This window comes from Mesoplodon bidens (genome assembly GCF_964165515.1).
Source record: "Mesoplodon bidens genome assembly, chromosome: 2".
NCBI classification, from domain to species: Eukaryota; Metazoa; Chordata; class Mammalia; order Artiodactyla; family Ziphiidae; genus Mesoplodon; species Mesoplodon bidens.
Genome location: NC_138177.1, coordinates 15,070,529 through 15,090,521, shown reverse-complemented (window position 1 = coordinate 15,090,521; position 19,993 = coordinate 15,070,529). Strand labels below are relative to the sequence as shown.

Below are 19,993 nucleotides of genomic sequence, written 5' to 3'. Positions count from 1 at the left end.
ATTCTTGGGAGGCTTATAAGTTGGTTCTAGGAAGACAAGTCCCACAGAGAAGGTCCAAAAGTAGTTTATACACCACACATTCGTGGATTAAGGTGTAACTTCTCAAAGCAGCTCCATAAAAAAAGACAGCACTGCATTAACTGCACGAAGATTCAGTACATAAGTAAAAGACAACCGTCATCAGTTGTAGTGACTCAGACACTATTTAGTAAGCTAAAATTACTCTGTTGTTTCATACCTACAAGCTCCTTGAGAAAAAGGACAGTGATTTTATTTTCTTGGTGTAACTCATAGGGCCACTGTGGGTGCTGGGTTAATGCCGTATTGAATTAAATTTAAATTCGGAGGATATTGGCGACAGGAAACCTATAAAACTATTTCTCCAATGAGGAAGTCAGCATAGGTACTCTGCCTTTTTGTTTCCCAACCTGAATCAGCAGTTTTTTGTTTTCCTTTTTCTTTGCTGTTGTTCCTGGTGGTGGTGGCCTACAGGAGTAGCCTAGCAACAGACGTTTGGCGTTTCAGTGGAACGGGTGATTGTTGACAGTTACAAGGTGAACTTGGTTGTATGTTTTCCCTTGGTAGCTTCTCAGCCATTGTGTGACCTTCTGGAATTCTGAATTATGCTCCTCTCTAATCAGGCATGAGAATGGTTAGGAATTCTGTATTTTTAAGTCTACTACACCCTTGTGCTCAAAGGAATGAGTACAGCCTATCCCAGGGACACCACATTTGACTCCCCCAAACAATGGCTAAAATAAAATTTGAAACCCTGAGAGAATGAAGGCTGGAGAATGACTTGCTCCCTTGTATCTTCATTCCAAAATGTTTTTGGACGTCTTATGAAGGCGGTTAAGGCTTTTTCTACAGCTGCTATTGGTTTTGCCAATTCATTCCTTCAAGCCACACCAATAAACCTGTACAAACTCCTCTAATCCTCAGAGATGTGGAGAAAAAGATAGGTGGGAAGTGCACTGTAGGAGAAGGCTTTCTTTTCACAGGTGAGAAATTCCATCGTGTGTATTCCTATTCCCCTAAATAACTGGCAAGAGGATCATCAGGGTGAGCTATTGCAAAGAGCCACCATCATGGTTACAGCTTCAGTGTGTTGGGGCCCCAGACCTGAATTGCAAAGTAGCCTAGAGGATCCTGGAATATAAAACATGGTACAGAACACCAGAGAGGATTTAATCTTATTTATTAAAAGGTGGCTGCAGGGGGGTGGCAAAAACAGGCGACAGTGACTTGGGATCATCATTAATCATGTTTTAAGTACCAGCAAAGTGAAAACACTCTTCTGAAATTCACTGCAGTGACACTGAATCCTTCTACTGAGCAAATATGTGATGAGTTGATAAAAAGAAAAAAGAAAGGAAGGTCCTGAACTCTTGACTACAGATATAATACAGTGAATACAGACAATCAAAAGCATGCTTTCTTGTGACTCAAAATAAAGGTGCACTTAAGCTTGTAAAAGACAACATTTTTATTTGAATGATATGACAGAACTGTCACAGGAGTGTTACCTGCTATAAAGAAAGCCAAAGAATGATTACCTTTATTAGACCAGTGACACCGAGCTTTAGCCATACATTTCTAACTTCTGTCCTTCTACAGAGACAATTTTCTTTTCTTAAATAAACTGTCATGCTGGTGTTAATATATTGTTGCCTCTCTCATGCTCTGAGAATACTGCTGATATAAAACATGTATATGTTAGATTGGTAATAGTATCTTTAGTGTAGCTGACGAGAACAAATGTGTTTCCCTCATGGCTGTGCTAATGTGATAAAGGAAAATTGGCTGTTCATCAGCTTTTGGCTGGGTAAAGACAGTAGAGATGGAGCCACATTCTTTTTTATGCATTAATACCATCGAGAACTTTGCACGAGTTATATTTCATGTGCCTGCATGTTGCGCAAAGATGTTGTAAAACATGAGATAATGCTACAAATAACAAAGTAGAAAAGCCTGTATCTTTTATAATGATAACAGTCAAACACCAAATGACAGTAACAGGCTGTAAAAAATGAGATGCAAAAAAAAAAAAAAAAAAAAAAAGCCACAGTGGTGGTGTATATCCAGGTCCATGAGGAGCTAGTGTGTGATTTTAGGTCTTTATGTTAAAGCTTTGTTTTATAATTAAGTAAAATGCGACACAGGGTCAGTGAGTTTAGGAAAGAACATGAAAGCAGGTTTTAAATGAAAGCAGTTTGGGTAGCGTGGATAAAAGCCATATTGAATAAGTTTTTGAAGAATTGATTTTGCCAAGAAATTATGATGTTAATTTCTAGGTGTGTGTGTGTGCGTGCTTATTTTTTTTTTTTTTTGAGAAGCAGTTTGAAAGGAGTTCAATCATATGATTTAAATATATCAGAGGATGGTTATTTTTGTCAATTTTTGTAAGGCTATTTTAATAGAATTTCATTTTGAATGCTATGATTTGATATTTTTAAATTAAAATGTTAGCATCTGACCTTCAACTACAAGGCATTAAATTTCTCAATGAAGTAATCTGCATAAAAGTTTGATTGAATTGACTATTCAGGGATCAACACAGACAAAAATTTCATAACTTTTTATGGTGTAATCCAGGGGTGGTCAGACTACAGCTCACGGGACAAATCTGGCTGGCTACCTGTTTTTATAAAAGTTTTGCTGGAACACATCCATGCCCATTCACATACATGTTGTCTCTGGCTGCTTTCCTGTTACAGCAGAGTTGAGCAGTTGTGACCTGGACCGTTTGGACCACAAAACCAAATCACTTGGCAAACAAATAAAAAATGTTTATTCTCTGGCTGTTTACCGAAAAAGTTTGTTTACCCCTGATGTAGAGAGTTGTTAGGTTGCCCGATTAATTAGCCTAGAACATGATAGGCAGTTTTTTATGTTATTCTATATTAGAGAAGTATAGATGAAAATTACCGACTAGATACCAACACCTAAGAAAGTAAATGTTTACAAGGAGCCTTTTGTACTAGCAACCTAAACTGAATTATATCCATATGTAATGCATTTTTGGTATATCTGGTTTTGAATATTTTTGCCTTTTGTGTTCATTTCTGTTTGTTTCCAAATATGACTGTAACAAATTTAACTAGTAGCTAAAGAAACAACATGTCTCCAAAAAGACTTACAAAGGCATGGCAGTCAGAGCTGTTAAATATATGGGACAAACAGTTATGCATACCTGTGAATACCCTGGTAGATATGACCCCAGCACAAAACTATAACATATAGGTTTATATCTAGATGTACAAACACAGGACATATCATTAAGCCATTAAAATAAAATTCCAGTCCTTCCAGCTGAAGGAAGTGGAGAAGTAGGAAATTAACTTGAGAAAGCCTGCTGAAGTGTAGTTATTATAAAATAAAAGGTTATGCAATCAAAATAATAACGGTGATAATTTCTTACAGGTATATCAGACAAAAATCAGTTTCTTCGTCAATGGTTTGGAAGAGGATAATACAGCTTTTGATGCAAGAACTCTAAGTGGTTCAATTACAGATTTTGCCTCTGGTACTATGCAAATAGGACAGAGCTTAAATGGTAAGAGTCTGACTTCAGAAAATTATTTATTTTATCCAATTACACTGTTTCTTAAAAATTGTGTCAAAAATAATATTTTAAAATACCCAGGTGTATTTGTTTCCTAGGGCTGCTGTAACATTAGCACCAACTGGGTGGCAGCTTAATTAAGCAGATTTCATCCTCTGGTGGTTCAGGAGGGTAGAAGTCTGAAATCAAGGATTCAGCATTGGTTTCTTCTGGAGGTTCTGAGGGAGAATTCATTCCATGCCTCTCTCTTTCTGGTGGCTTCTGGCGATACTTAGTGTTCCTTGACTTGTAGCTGTATAACTTCAATCTTTGCCTCCATCTTCACCTGGCCTTTTCCCCTTCTCTTTTCAGGACACTTGTGAACAGATTTAGGACCCACCCTAATCCAGTACTGTCTTGTCTCAAGATCCTTAATTACATCAGCAAAGACCCTTTTTCCAAATAAACTCACAGTTGCAGGTTGCAGGTAGTCTTATCTTTTGGAGGCCATTATTCAACCCACTATATCAGGGAATCTTTAAAATTAGAATGTCTCTATCATTTATTTTTAAAGTAAGAACACTATGTAATAAACTATATCTTTTTTAAAATTTATTTTTTATTGAAGTAAAGTTGGATTACAATGTTGTGTTAATTTCTACTGTATAGCAAAGTGACTCAGTTACACACATATATATACATTCTTTTTTTATATATTCTTTTCCATTATGGTTTATCACAGGATATTGAATATAGTTCCCTGTGCTCTACAGTAGGACCTTGTTGTTTATCCATTCTATATATATCAGTTTGCATCTGCTAACCCCAAACTCCAACTCCTACCCTCTCCCACTCCCCTCCCCCTTGGCAACCACCAGTCTATTCTCTATGTCCATGGTTTTGCTTCCATTTCATAGATAGGTTCATTTGTGTCATATTTTAGATTCCACATATAAGTGACATATGGTATTTGTCTTTCTCTTTCTGACTTACTTCACTTAGTATGATAATCTCTAGTTGCATCCATGTTGCTGCAAATGGCATTATTTTGTTCTTTTTTATGGCTGAGTAGTATTCCACTGTATATATGTACCACATCTTTATCCATTCATCTGTTGATGGACATCTAGGCTATTTCCATGTCTTGGCTGTTGTGAATAGTGCTGATATGAACATAAGGGTGGATGTATCTTTTTGAATTATAGTTTTGTCTGGATATATGCCCATGGGCAGGATTGTTGGATCATATGGTAATTCTATTTTTAGTTTTCTGAGGAACCTCCATACTGTTTTCCACAGTGGCTGCACCAACTTCCATTCCCACCGACAGTGTAGGAGGGTTCCCTTTTCTCCACACTCTCTTCAGCATTTGTTATTTGTAAACTTTAATGGTGGTCATTCTGACTAGTGTGAGGTGGGACCTCATTGTGGTTTTGATTTGCTTTTGTCTAATAATTAGCAATGTTGAGCATCTTTTCGTGTGCCTCCTGGCCATCTGTATTTCTTCTTAAACTATATTTTCTTTCTCTTTTTTTTCAGGTTTGTATTTTATTGTATGGCTATTGTTAAAGTAGGACTTGGAGTATTAGACAGAAACTGGAAAATAATAGTCAACATGGAATAAACTGGATTAATGGTGTTCATATCTTCCCACCCTAAAAATGGGCCATGTAGATTAAGAAGATAATATGCATCACATCCTGAAAAGAGCAGAAGTTGTATTTAGACTTCTCTTGAAATAGCTATCACAGTGGTCTATACATTTTAAAATGGGAATGTGAATTATTTTATATTATTAAGAAATGCTCATTATAAGAAAATCCAAACAACACAGAACTCTATAAAATAGGAAGCATTTTCTGTTTTTGACCTTCATAGAGAGATATAGTTAACTTTGTTATACCCTTCCATCATTTTTGTACATATAGCTAGAGATATGGTTATAAATATAATAATTTTCCAAAAATGAAATTATCATACATATGCTTTCTCTGAGCCCTCTAAAAATAAATACTTCCCCTCCAAATGTTATGAGAAACATGTCAGTATGCCTTCTCATTTAAAATGGCTGCACTGTGCACAATTGTATAGCTGTAACCAAAACTTTTTAAACAAGATTGTATTGATGAACATTTAGGTTATTTCTACTATTTCAATATTATTAGCAGTTATTTGATAGAAAACACTAAATATATATATCTATATATTATATCTGTGTCTGTATCTATCATGCCTATACACATATACATATATATGTATTTGAACAATTGCCTGTGCAGTTCCCTAAGACCTTTTACTTTGGCGTCAATTTCCCTGGTTTCAAATCACGTCTCTTTACTTACTAGCCATGTGACCTGGAATAACTTTTTAATGTCTCTAAACTGTAGTTACATCCAATTTAAAATCATGATGATGATGATGATATTACAGTCCCATTGTAAGGATCAAATGAGGCTATGTCATAAAAAGCACTACTATTTTTCCAGCATCTGGTACCTAGTAGTTGCTCCACATTTGTGGAATGAATGAATACTGTACCTTGTATATACTAAATCATATTGATATGTAATACTATTATTAATATTATAATTATTTCCCTAACATGAATCAACAGATGTTAAATAGGTCAAAATATATGGTCATTTTAAAATTTTAATACATATGAGATTGATTACCTTAAAGCGTAATAACAGATAATCTCCAGAAAGGTTGTGAAAATTTACAACCTGATTTAAAAATATAAGTAAGTATTTGCCTCCTTAAACAGTAACTGACCTAACAAATTATCCTTGGTTTTTTTCGCTTTTGTCATTCCTCTCATTGAAAAATGTTTTTGTACACTGCCTTAGAATTATTTGGCCATTAGTGAGGTTGACTGGCTTTCCACATATGTCCTGATAATTTGCATTTCATTTGTTAATTCTGTATTTATAGTCTGGAATTTCTTATTTGTAAAAGCTCATTAATGCTAAGAATATTATGTTACACAGGTTTTCGTTAGTTTTTAGATAGTCTGATAACTTTGCATTATAGAAATTAAAAAATATTTTAAGTTTTTAATAAAGGCAAAACATGCATGTAACATAATGCATAAGTATTAAGGGGTACAGCTTTATAAAATTTTAATTCTATGTAATTCTCATCCAGAATGAGATCATCAAACATTTCTTGTATTAAAGACTCCTAGTGAATACCGACTCTAAAGGGAAACAAGAATAGCGTTAGTAAGGACCTCTATTGGCATAGATTAGTGTTGCTTATTCTTGAATTCTCATGTAAATTAAATCATGAAGTAGGTACTCTTTTGTGTCTAATTCCTTTTCTAAGCACTATGCCTGTAAGATTTATCTATATTGTATGTTGCTATTTCTTTAAGCTTTAGGAAATACTTCTTTACTTTTTCAAAGGGGGTATTCTAACCAACGATATTTGAGAATTTTGGCGATCCGTGTCCTACCAACACTGAGTATTGTCATATGTTATTGTTGTTTGCCATTCTGGTGGCTGTATGTTACATTTCCTGATGATTTATGATGTTGAGAGGACATTTTCATGTGCTTCTTGGCCATGGCTATGCTCTTTTGTGAAATACCTATTTAAGTTTTTGCCTAATTTTAGTTGGATAGTTTGTCTTTTTATTACTTACAGGAGCTCTTCAGTATTTTGAATATGAGTTATTTGACAGATACATGGACTTCAAATATCACCTTCTGGGTTATAGCGTATACTATCCTTTTCCTTTGATCAACAGATATTCTTAATTTTAGTGAAGTCCAGTTTACTAACTTTTCTTTCAAACTTAATACTTTTCATGTCCTGTTTAGAATATCTTTGCAAATCCTGAAAGAATAAAGTGTAGGAGAACACCATAAAGACCATAAAGATGTTCCCTTACACTTTATTTTAAAAGTGCTATCATTTTACCTCTCAAATTTAGATTTATGTTCTTTCTGGGGTTGATATTTGGGTATGGTATGAAGTAGGAGTCAAGATCCATTTTTTTTTCCCACCTGAATATCTAATTGACCCAGAAACATTTTCATCACTTCTCTACTACTCTGCAGTGGTAACTTTGTCAAAAATTATATATCTGTTATGTGAAGATGGGTTTGTTCCTGAGCTCACCGTTTTGTTTCAATGATATATTTGCCCATACTTATCATTAAAGCATTTAGTTTTCATTATTGTAGCTTCATAAAAGTCTTAATATCTAGAAGTAGTTAATTTCTCCAACTTTTTTTTTCTTTCAAGTTTGTCTTGGCTATTATATGAATTTTAGAAGGAGTTTTTTGATTTTCACAAAATTTTGAGGGAATTTAAATCCTTAACTCAATTTTGCAAGAATAGACAACTATAGAATATCAATTCTTCCAATCCATGAACATCATATGCTCCTTACTTTCTCCCAGCAATGTTTTTAGTTTTCTGTATAGCGTCTCATTCATAGTTGTAAGACTTAGTCCTGTGTATCTGTTGGTCCTTTTCTTCATGTAATTTTACTTCAATTGTTTTGGAACTTTATTCTCTAATTTTCTTTCTGTTATATAAAAATGCCATCAATTTTTATATTGACCTTAAGTCCAATGACCTTGCTAAATTTTAATTCTAATAGTTATACAATCCTATCATATATACATAATAGGCACTCAAATCTTTTCAAATGTTTGCAATAAAGGAATAAGTAGTCATGGCTTTGGAGTTGTCACATAGATATTTATGGGTGTTATTAATTTTGAAACAATGTAAAATTTTAATTTCCCCCTATGACCTGAGTTATCTAGTTTAAAGAAAAAAGTATATATTTTTTAATTTTCAAAAAACATTTTAAAACACTGTGGTTAAATTTCCAGGCTCTGGGGTCAGATAAATTTAGGGTTGAATTCAATTTAGTTGTGTATCTTTGGTCAAAATATGTATCCCTTTTAAGTCTTAGGTTTCTAATCTATTAAATAATGTTTTAATAAATGATTCATGGGAAAATTATAAGAATTATATGAGACTGTGTATGTGTAGTATATACTGCTTGTCATATTGTAAATGTTAATAAGTGACAACTATTATTAACCTCTTTGAACATCTGTTTTCTTCTTGTGAAGCAGAGATAACAATTACTTTCCATAGAATTGTTGAGAGATCCAAAGAAAAATGACTCTATTATTTTAATTTATATATTCTCTTAGATCAAGCTAAACTTATGTGAAGAAGTAATATTTTAAGGAACCAATATATTTAGAAACTTGGTTTGAGTAATTAGTATATTGAAAAATTTTATAAAGTACTCTGCCTGCAGAAATTCTTAATAACACATTACATCTTGTGAGCCTTATTTCAATATTTAACTCCCATTAGCACTTCTAAAAGTGTTTTATTGCCCCAAATGTTGCTCAGAGTAGTAGACAGTGCCATAAATTTGTCCACTCTGCACTGTGGGGTTGAAATGATTTGCTCCTATTCTATTTCAGTATACAAAATGTTGAATTAATGTTTCCAAAGGACTGTGTGGACTGAATATGACATTTGTTTTTAAACTGCAAAAAAATTGATTCAACTTCTGATTGGAAAACACATCATTGGAAAAGGGTTTATTTCCAATGTTACTTAGTTTTTATTACAGTTTTTCTCCTTAAGTACTGAGCATCGGAGAACTACAGGAAGAAAGAATATTTTAAAATAATTTTTATCTTTTTTCCCATCAATTTATAGGTACGGTTGTACCTACTGTATCTTTTCTCTAATTAGAGATGGCAGATAGACTGGCTCATTACTTCTGCCTAATGAGGCAGGCTCCATGCCACCTCTCTAATCAGAAAAGAGATAGGTACAGAATGTTCCCACGGACTTATTATAAATCATTTTCTTTCTCTCACTTGCTCCTTTTTTCAATAAAAAAATTAAGTCCCTGTCCTCCATATTTTTGTCCGCATCCAAGATGGTTTCATTCAGGAGAGGTAATTGTGCAAGAGATTACCGCGAGCTGAATTAAAGGTGCTCTCATGCAGCACCAGGCTAGCTGTCTCTGCTTTGGAACAGATCCTACCTCAAACACAGGCATATCAAACGAAGGCCTATAGGAAATCAAGATGGCTTTTCTTACTTTCTCTGGTTAGGCTTAATTGGTTTCTTTGGCTCTGTACCCAGGAAGCAACGACTTATCACATGAGTATTGGCTGCTAGAGAGCCTTTTCTTTGAGTCTCATTTCTAACTAGCATAACTTTCTAGAAAAATATGTTGCCAATGACACTTTCTGTTGCTGTGAGCCTTGTCTTTGCCTCACCTAGGAAATTAATCAGTGGACCAGATGAATGCTTTTTCCTGAGCTCTGTATCTGTACTAATGGGATATGTATACGTATAATATGTACATATTAACGTGATACTCTGATTTGCTTGGACTGATTTCTAAATATACAAATAGAAACACCTTAGACCATCCATATCAACCAATATATATCTGTTTCTTTTTAGAATATTTTCTTCCAGTTGTGTGTTTATTTCAGTGCCTCCAGTTGGGCATAAAACCTAGAGGAGTTGTGGTAACAGACATGTAATTGTAAGCAATCTGTAATGTCACTGTGATAATGAACTACAATAGCCCTCCACATTGCGGATTTAAAAATACAAAATCGGGCTTCCCTGGTGGCGCAGTGGTTGAGAGTCCGCCTGCTGTGGCAGGGGACGCGGGTTCGTGTCCCAGTCCGGGAAGATCCCACATGCCGCGGAGCAGCTGGGCCCGTGAGCCATGGCCGCTGAGCCTGTGCGTCCGGAGCCTGTGCTCCACAACGGGAGAGGCCACAACAGTGAGAGGCCCGCGTACGGCAAAAAAAAAAAAAAAAAAAAAAAAAATCATGTGAATCAAAACTTTCCCGAGCTATTTCTGAATTCATTTATCAACAGAATTCTAATTTCCTTTTAAATGTGGGCATCTCTACATGATGCATTTAAAAGTGTGTAGCACTTTCTTAAGAAGGTAATTGGTCATTAAGAAATCAGTGGATGTTTGTTATGTAGCTGTGAAAGTGAATATACAGAGAACAAAACGATAATCATCTGAAGCTAATGCCAGCTTCCCTTCCCTTCATGTTTTCTACTGTGTGTTGTATCTTAATTCACCTGCTTGTTCTTTCTGGAGTTGGAATACTACTTTTATTTCTACTAGTGTCCCAGAGGTTAACATTTCTAACTTCAGCAAGGGTATAGAAAGTCAGCTTTCCTTTTAGTTTCGCTGAGATTATGCTTAAATTTTTCTAAGAGAATTTTTTTTCGGGAATTAGATAAAAAGACAAGAAATAGAAAAGTATAGAAATTGATGGATTAAGACAGGTAAATGGAATGGAAGAAGAGTATAGGAACAATGTATATAAAGGTATAGAGCAGCTTAATTAAAGATGAAATTGGTGTTTCAGAGCATTGCAGAAGAGATAGCTAGCAACGCTATCAGGACAAGTGGCCCACTATGGTACAAAAATAAAAAGATAATTTAAATGTGTACCTTACAACCATATTAACTAAAAACTGCAGATGAATTAAAATTTAAATGTGAAATGTGTAATCATGAGGTAGTAGAGGACAGTAAAGACAAATGTTTCCATAATCCTGGCATATTGAAAGATTTTTATTAGCATGATACCATGGCCAGAAACACTAAAGGAAAAATATTGAAACATATGACTAATAAAATGAGAATTTAAAATTCAAACAACGCTTATCATTTTGTACTCAGTTTGGCAAGGAATAAAAAGAGAGAATGCTAGTGTTGGAAAGAGTTTGTGATAACCTGGCAAGCTATGAAAAGTAAAAATGTGGAAGTTACGTCATCCAAGTATTCTCCTCCCAGGGCCTATATCTCAAGAATACAATTAAACAAGTCCCTAAATATGTACACAAAAATGTTCATTGTAGAATGACTTAAAGTGGCAAATAATTGGGACCATTTAAAAACTTCAAAAGGGAATTGCTTAAACAGATGTTAGTTTATACTTAACAATGAAAAAGTGTATACCATTAAAGGAAATAGAATGTCTGTTGGTAGAGACTTGGCAACAGGTTCATGATGTGTTATTACATGAGAAAAGCATGAGTGTGAGGTACAGTATACTCTAACTTTAACATGGGTTGAAGAAATACAGATCTGCGCTGGATATTAAACTCATTGTGCGTAGAAATTATTGTTGTTATAATAAATAGTGCCTGAGAAACAGGGCATGAAATTTAGAGTCGGGCAGTTTTTGGTTTGAATCCGGCTCTGCTTCTTAGAAGCCAATGACTTTGGCAAAGAATTGAGCTTCTCAATCCAATTTCCTCATTTGTTTCCTCATATGTAACATGTGTTTTAGATAGTTTTCAAAGCAAGTATAAAACTTATGAATAATATATACTTGGTTCGTGTTTGATACTCAATGAAACTTTGCTATTATAAATATTAATGTTACAATAATTTAGATATTAAGTTTATTGACTGTGAAATTTAAATATTTAAAAATAATGGTCATGGACTACATTTAATTTTTTGGCTCAAAATCAAAATTTTCTTAGAGTGAGGAAGAAAAAAATGTTCAATTTAGGGCAATGATGTACTAGATGTTTAAAACTGCTGTATTTTGTGTAGGAAAGTCCCATGAAATAATTTCTTTCTCTCTTCAAAGATTAGTCCTCTCTGGTACTCTTCATTGTTTCTTACAAATTCTGAATTCTACCTGGTGTTATTTCTTTTTAGTCTGAAGAATTTCCTTTTACATTGCTTATAATTCAGTCAGTGGGAAACAAATTCTCTCAGCTTTTATGAAAAATGTCTTTAATTTGTCTTTGCTTTCGAAAGATATTTTCACTGGCTGTAGAATTCTACATTGCTAATTGTAATTTTTTCCAGCACTTTAAAGATTGTTGTTTCATTGTCTACTTGCTTTCATTGTTTCTGGTGAGAAATCAGCCATCATTCATATCAATATTCCTTTGTAAGGTATATGCCATTTTTCTCTTGTTGCTTAAAATTTTCTCTTTTATGTTAGTAGTTTAAGTTGTACCTGGATGTAGTTTTCATAGTATTTATCCTGGTTGAGGTTTGCTCAGATTCTTGGATGTATAAGTTGATGTTTTCACTACTTTTGGAAGTTCTGATGATTATCTCTTTAAACTTTTCTTGCTTTTCCTTTTTCTTTTCATTCCACATTCTTTCTCCTCTTACTCTGGGACTTCAATTACACTTATGTTAGAGCACAGATAGTATCTCACAGATCTTTTTATTTTATTATTAGTTTCTGCTTTATAACAAAGTGAATCAGTCATACATATACATCTGTTCCCACATCCCTTCCCTCATGCATCTCCCTCCCTCCCACCATCCCCATCCCACCCCTCCAGGCGGTCACAAAGCACCGAGCTGATCTCCCTGTGCTCTGCGGCTGCTTCCCACTATCTATCTACCTTACGTTTGGTAGTGTATATATGTCCATGCCTCTCTTTCGCTTTGTCACAGCTTACCCTTCCCCCTCCCCATATCCTCAAGTCCATTCTCAAGTAGGTCTGTGTCTTTATTCCCGTTTTACCCCTAGGTTCTTCATGACATTTTTTTTTAATTCCATATATATGTGTTAGCATACAGTATTTGTCTTTCTCTTTCTGACTAACTTCACTCTGTATGACAGACTCTAGGTCTATCCACCTCATTACAAATAGCTCAGTTTCGTTTCTTTTTATGGCTGAGTAATATTCCATTGTATATATGTGCCACATCTTCTTTATCCATTCATCCGATGATGGACACTTAGGTTGTTTCCGTCTCCAGGCAATTGTCTCACAGATCTTGAGCACAATTTTTATTTGTTTGCTTGTTTTTGTTTCCCCTACTCTTTATTTATTCTTAGTGTTTCTCTTTGGATACTTTCTATTGATTTGTCTTGATAGTCTCTGATTATTTTCTCTCGTGTATCTAGGCTGCCATTAAGCTTATCTAGAACATTCTTCTTTTTTTAATAACACACTTTTTGTTTCCCGTATTTCCACTTGGCTCCTTTTTTTAGGATCCATCTCTCTGCTCCTGTCTCCCCATCTTTTCACATGTATTGTCACCATTTCCACTAGATCTTTTAGTATTTTTACCATAGATATTTTCAAATCCCTATTTGATAGTTCCAACATCTGGGCCATGTCTATTGACTATTTCCTTTTATATGATGGGCCACATTTTCTTGCTGTTTCATGTGTCTTAAAATGTTTTTTTTTGTGTACCAGACATTTCGTATAAGGGAATAGAAGAGAGAGAAGTAAATAATAGTGACCTCCAGAGAAAAGAACACTGCTGGTTCTATCAGGCCTCTAGAGTATGTGTGTTAGTGGAGGGTAGGAGGATGGTGGGAGGATAACAGTATCAAACTGATTTGAAGTTGACCTGGATGTGAGCTTTATTTCAGTTTTAATATAATTAGTTCACCACTGGTTTCAGATATTTGAGGCTAAAATTAGGATGGACTCAGACTCTGTGGTTGGTGCTCTTTGGGATTTGTCATCCCAGCCTACGTGGCACTGCTTTCTTCTTACTCTGTAACTGATTCTGCTACTTCTCACCTCTCTGTTAGGGATGAGAGCAGATGTGGGTCTCAGTTCTCCTATTAAAGGCTTGTTACTTTCTAGAATTTAATTTATTCAGATTTCTCTGTGTCCTCTACTTTCTGATGGGTTAAAACTGATTTTATAGCTTATCTGGCTTATTTTGGTTGTTTGAAAGCAAAGTGATGGTCTCTTGCAACTTTCTACATCTGAAGCAGAAGTGAAAGTCCAACTATTATTGTAACACTTGATATAACATTTTCTTTCTTTGACCAACTCTGTACTTTAACTCTGAAGCTCTCTTGGTTCTTAACTATTGCTGGTCTCAGGTATTTTGGCCAAGGAAGGTACCTATTACTTAGTCCAAAAGATTATTTTAGTAGAATTCGAGAATTTACTTTATAGTTACACCTTCTCATTTTTCCTGGAGATTTTTGGCTTTTGTGGGCCTTAAGCTTATGTCTGTTTGTTTTTCAATTTTGCATCAGTTATCTTTGGTTTGCCTGAAATCTATTCACTGCCAATATTTAAACCTGAAACTTATTGAGGATTCTGAATTTTTGTTGTTAGACGATCTCAACTTACTAGTGATCATGTGACTTCTACTGAGCAATATTTTTACTTTTTATTTCAGTGCCTCTTAGCAGTTCCCTTTGTCAAGAAGCAGTCTTTCCATCACTTTTTCTAGCATATAAACTTCTTGCATTTCCTTTTTCTGTCTGATGTACACTTGTATTTATCACCTTGTACTCTCTGGTACCCTGAATCAGGTCATCTTTCAACCTCTCTGGGACCTTCAATGAATTGATGTGAACAACTTTCCACTGTTCCCCACTCCCTTGATGTGTATTATACCCTTGTTAGTCAGCTTAAGTTTCATGGTCAAATATTATAATCACTTTCTTACACCATGACTCTCCTGCTTTTTTTTCACTTTCTAGTATTATCTTGGCAACACCACAGTACTGGTTAAATGTACCCAATCAGCATGCCTGGTCTCCCTTAAGTTTATGATCATAAACCTCATATGTGCCCTGGATACTGCCCTGCAATCGTTCCATATTTCTCTCATCCATGCAGTTTCCCTGTCCTATGACAACTATGTACATAATTTGTTCTCTTCTCAAACTTACTCCTTATCCTCTAAGTTGATATTACCTCCTCTTTCACTATGAGAATGAAAACAAATCATAAAAGAATGTCTATGGATTCACGCTGCTATATTTACCCACCTTTGTCTTACAATCCATCTTATCCAGGAAATTTTCCCAGCCTTTTCCCCACTTACTCCTATATTGTAAAGTCTTCTTGTATAAATGGAACATTTCAAAGATAAGTTGTTATGTTTCCATTGAAAACATTTTCTTGACCCCGATTTCCTCCACCAGCCCACTGTTTCATTTCCTTGCCCCTCTTTTTAAGCAAAACTCCCCCAAAGTATTGTCAGTGATAGTTGTCTTGAATTCCTCTTTTCCAATTCTACCGACTACTATCAGGCTTTAGTTCATCACCACAGTTAAACTAATTGACCTTCATTTCATAAATCTAATGGTTAATTTCAATAATTTATGTGACCCATCAACATCATTTAATAGAGTTGAGATCACTCCTTCCTCCTTGATAGACTTTCTTCACTTGGCATCTAAGAGTGCATCACCTCCTGGTTTGCCTTTGCATTTCTAGTTGCTACTTATCACTTTGATTTCCTAGTTCCTCTTTATCTATTACTTGACTTCTTAATATTGGTATTCCAGGCCTTACACCTTGACTTTGTTTCCAAGTCTATATACACTCACTCCCTTAAAGATCATCTCTAGTCTCATAGCTTTAAATACCATCTGAATGACTTGACTTCCAAATTGGGATCTACCCATCACCCTCCCCATAGGCCTCTTTCCTAAACTCCAGAATGCTACATACACCAGACTATCCAAAATCTCCATTTGGAGGCTTAGTTTATACCTCAAAATTAAGCTTATTTTTTCCTAAATTGAAATCCTGGTTTTTAGACCTCTCTCTTTGACTCACACAGTTTCTCCCATAGCCTTCCCCATCTCAGGTGAGGGCAACTATTTTCCCACTACTTCAGAGAAAAAGATTTGAAGTCATCATTGCCAGTTCTCTTTCTCTCCCATTTGATATCTCAAGTGTCAGAAAAAATCCTGCTGATCATACTTTCAAAATATATCCCGTTTGATTCCTTCTTACCAGCTCCACTAGAATCATTCCCATCCAAGTCATGATTGTTGTTCTTACTGGACTGTTGCACAGTCTTTCAGCTGCTTGCACTCTGGCCCTCCGCTTTATTCTCAACACAGAAGCCAGAGTTTCTCTGTTAAAAATGAGTCAGATCATGTTACTTCTCTGTTCAAAATGCTCTATGATTTCTCTGCCTCCCCAGCATGAAAGCCACCATTTTCACAATGGCCTCTAAGACCTACATGAACTGACTGCAGTTGCCTCTCTGGCTTTATCTCTCATTACTGTTTTCCTTGCTCTCTTTGTCTTAACCAAACTGGCCTTTTTCTGTTTCTTGATTCTGGGAGACAGTTTCTGTCTTAGAGCCTTTGCACCACTGGCTATTACTTCATTCAGTTGGAACCATTTTACCTTCTGATATCCACAGGGCAGACTCCCTTACCTGCTTCAAGTCTGCTCAGATATCACCTTCTTAATGAAGTCTTCCTTACTACCCTGTTCAAAATTGCCAACACCAGCTCCCCATGTCTGGCCCTCATTATGCCACTCTATTGTTTTTTTTTTCTTTTCTAACACTTACTGTTTTCACCTATTATACGTTACATATTATTGTTGTGTATATCTGTTTACCCCTCTAGAATATAAGTCCTATGAAAGCAGAGATTTTTTTGTTTGCATTGTTCACTGATATATCCCAAGAGCCTAGAAGACTGCCTGTCCCACAGTAGCTATTCAGTATTTGCTGAATACATTAATGGATGGCAGGGTCTGAAAGATAGAATATAATGGGTACAAGTCTTTACAGCTTCAATCAGTTTGTCAGCCTCATCTCTTTGGCAATGTTACAGAAGTGATACCTTATGAACTAGGTTTGTGAGAATAGAAAATGTTACAAAGAAGTAGTTGAGCAGCTATTGTGACTAAAAGAGGAGAAGGACTCAAAGATGTTTCCTAGATATACCAGTATAGAGGGAAATAAGGAAGTTGCGGTTGTGTGCGTGCATGCTTGTGAGGTGGGGAGAGAGGGAGGGAGAAGAGGAGAAGGTTAATGGAGCAGAGGGGAAGAGAGAAGGAAGAGGGGCCAGAGTCAGTTTAGGGGAATGAGTTTTAAATTATTTATTTGAGATAGTAAAGAATTATCCAAGTGGAAATGGCAAAAGGTCATTTGGGACAAGAGAGTGGCTTTGAGGATTGATTTAAGGACTAATGATATGCAGATAAGAATATTCCTCATAGAGGTCATTTTTGAAGCTCTTGAAGCAGGTGAAATTCTTGAAGGAAAGAAATGTAGAAAAAAAGAGTTTTGAGCTATAGATAGAAGGTTGGGAATTGGAGATATGGAAGAGAGGCAGCTGAGGGGATACAGATGTGGCCTGGAAGGATTAGGATTTAGAAGACAGATATGGAAAATTTCACAAAGTTCTTCAATAATATCAAGCAGCTGAATATCAAGGAGAATGAGAAGTTATAAAACTGAAAATGATACCTAGGGTGGCCATCAAAAATGCACTTTCAGTCTAATGATGATGGTTGAAAAGGGACTGTAGATAATTTAAAAATGAGACTGAATGATGAAGGACAGAAGGCCTTGAGTGCAGATAACTGTAGAAGGCTGGGTCTGAGGAGATGGAAAGGAATTGGCTAAAGTTGGCATAATACAAGCTGCTGTTCTCTAGTGGTTGATTATTACTTTTGAGTATTTTGCGGTCATCTGTTAATTCTTCAGGATAACACCTTGCCTTTCACTGATCTTAACTACTGATTCTGGAGGTGAGTTTCAGACTTTCCTCAATTCAAGGAATTTTATAATAGTGTATGTATTGTGTAATTGTATAAAATGCCTGTATTAATCGTATATGAGTCTATATTGAATACTTGTGCTTTTTGTTATTGTTGTCTGCAACGATACTGTTATTTAGAACTTTATTTTCCTTTTTATGGTTCCATGACAGCTGGAGTGTATTCTTATCTTTTTGCTATTGATACCTAAAAGCAACATTAACAATAACAAAAAATTAAAATACTTTCTAAATTTTCTGGCATAAAATCCTTACCATTGTGAGCATTAAAAAATAAATGAACAAGCTCCTTTGACTCTCCATTCTAGAGCCATCATATTTTGAAGTTCTAGATTTTTATGATTTGTTTTTGTAATTTGTTTCAGAGTGAAATGTTTTCTTTTGTGTCACACTGACTAGAGATCAGATAATTAACCTAACCCCATCATGCATAATTTTAATTTCAATTTGATCTTTTGATAGAAATGAGGAAAAGCCATTATCTAAGTCTTTGTGGAATGGACGCAGATTTGTTTTCTGTTCTACCACATTGGCAGTTTGTTTCTTACCTATATCAGCCTATTAATGGTATTGTCAAAATGCTCAGTCTTTAAGCTTTGTTATTTTCAAAAATGAAGATTCTCTACCAAATATTAAATAGATAGCTAGTGAAGCAGCTACATAGCACAGGGAGATCAGCTCGGTGCTTTGTGACCACCTAGAGGGGTGGGATGGGGGGGTGGGATAGGGAGGGTGGGAGGGAGGCACAGAGGGAGGGGATATGGGGACATATGTATAAATATAGCTGATTCACTTTGTTATACAGCAGAAACTAACACAGCATTGTAAAGCAATTATACTCCAATGAAGAGGTTAAAAAAATAAAACAATAAAAAAATAATTTATAAAAAAATGAAGATTCTCAGTTTGATATTATACCAGATATTTTTTCCAAAAATTTACAGTAATTATCTTTAATTCTTTTAGCCTGTAGGTGGGTACCTCTATTTAAAAGCAACTATGCCAATCACTATACTTCTAGTTCCAATTCTAAAATTTTTTTTGTTCACAAGGACCAATCTAGTCTTAATAACTTGTTGCTATTTCCTTTTGTTTGACTTGAGCATTTTTAGTAACATCTAACTTTCTAAAATAATTTAGAAATTTTTCCTTACATCAGTGGTTTTTTTCCAGGTAATGGAGATTTATGACCTTGAAATATCAAAATGTACTTAAACAATTTTTAAAGATTCTTGAAGATCCCCCTCTCCTATTCTGTATTTACAATTAATACTCTCATGCCTTTTTTATACCTTTATTATAAGGTTGAACCATATAAAATTGCCATTTTTACAGACTAAAAATTGTCAGATATTAACTATTTCAACCTATATGCTTATAAGTATACTTAAATAATATATATGCTATTGTCTTCATGTTGTTAAAATTTACGTAAGTGGCTTTATAGTGTATTTTCACCTTGGCTTTTTCATAAAAATAGTTTTTGAGAATTTAAAATTTTGAGGTCTGGTTCATTCATTTTAGCTGCCCTATTAATATTCCATTTTATGAATAAAAGCATATATTATGTATTTGTTTCCATGTTAAGTATTGTTTTTTTTATAATTTAGGAAATTTCATAGTTAACATATTGTATGTTTCTTCTTGTACACATTTGTTTTACTTCCTCCTTTCTAATCTGGAAGCCTTTTCTTTTTCTTGCTTAATTGCCCTGGAGGCTAATACCTCCAGAACAATATTTACTAGAAGTGGTAAACGTGGATGTTGGTGTCTTGTTCCTGAACATAGGAGGAGAGTAGTGTTTTGCCTTCAAGTGTGATGTTAGCTGTTGATTTTTATAAATTCCCTTTCTCAGGTGAGGAATTTCTATTTTTTCAATGTTTATTGTTTTTATAATGAAAGAATGTTG

General features: G+C 34.9%; 1 protein-coding gene across 2 annotated transcripts in view; it reads left to right on the top strand.

Annotated features, from left to right (window-relative positions):
* USH2A (usherin) overlaps positions 1–19,993 on the top strand; it is a gene marked incomplete at both ends in the record, with an annotated part of 794,746 nt that overhangs the window by 49,091 nt on the left and 725,662 nt on the right. For both annotated transcript variants that reach the window (XM_081220997.1, XM_081220996.1), the window contains one exon: positions 3,424–3,556. In XM_081220997.1, the coding sequence (XP_081077123.1) occupies positions 3,424–3,556 (133 nt within the window). The remainder of the gene's footprint in view (positions 1–3,423; positions 3,557–19,993) is intronic.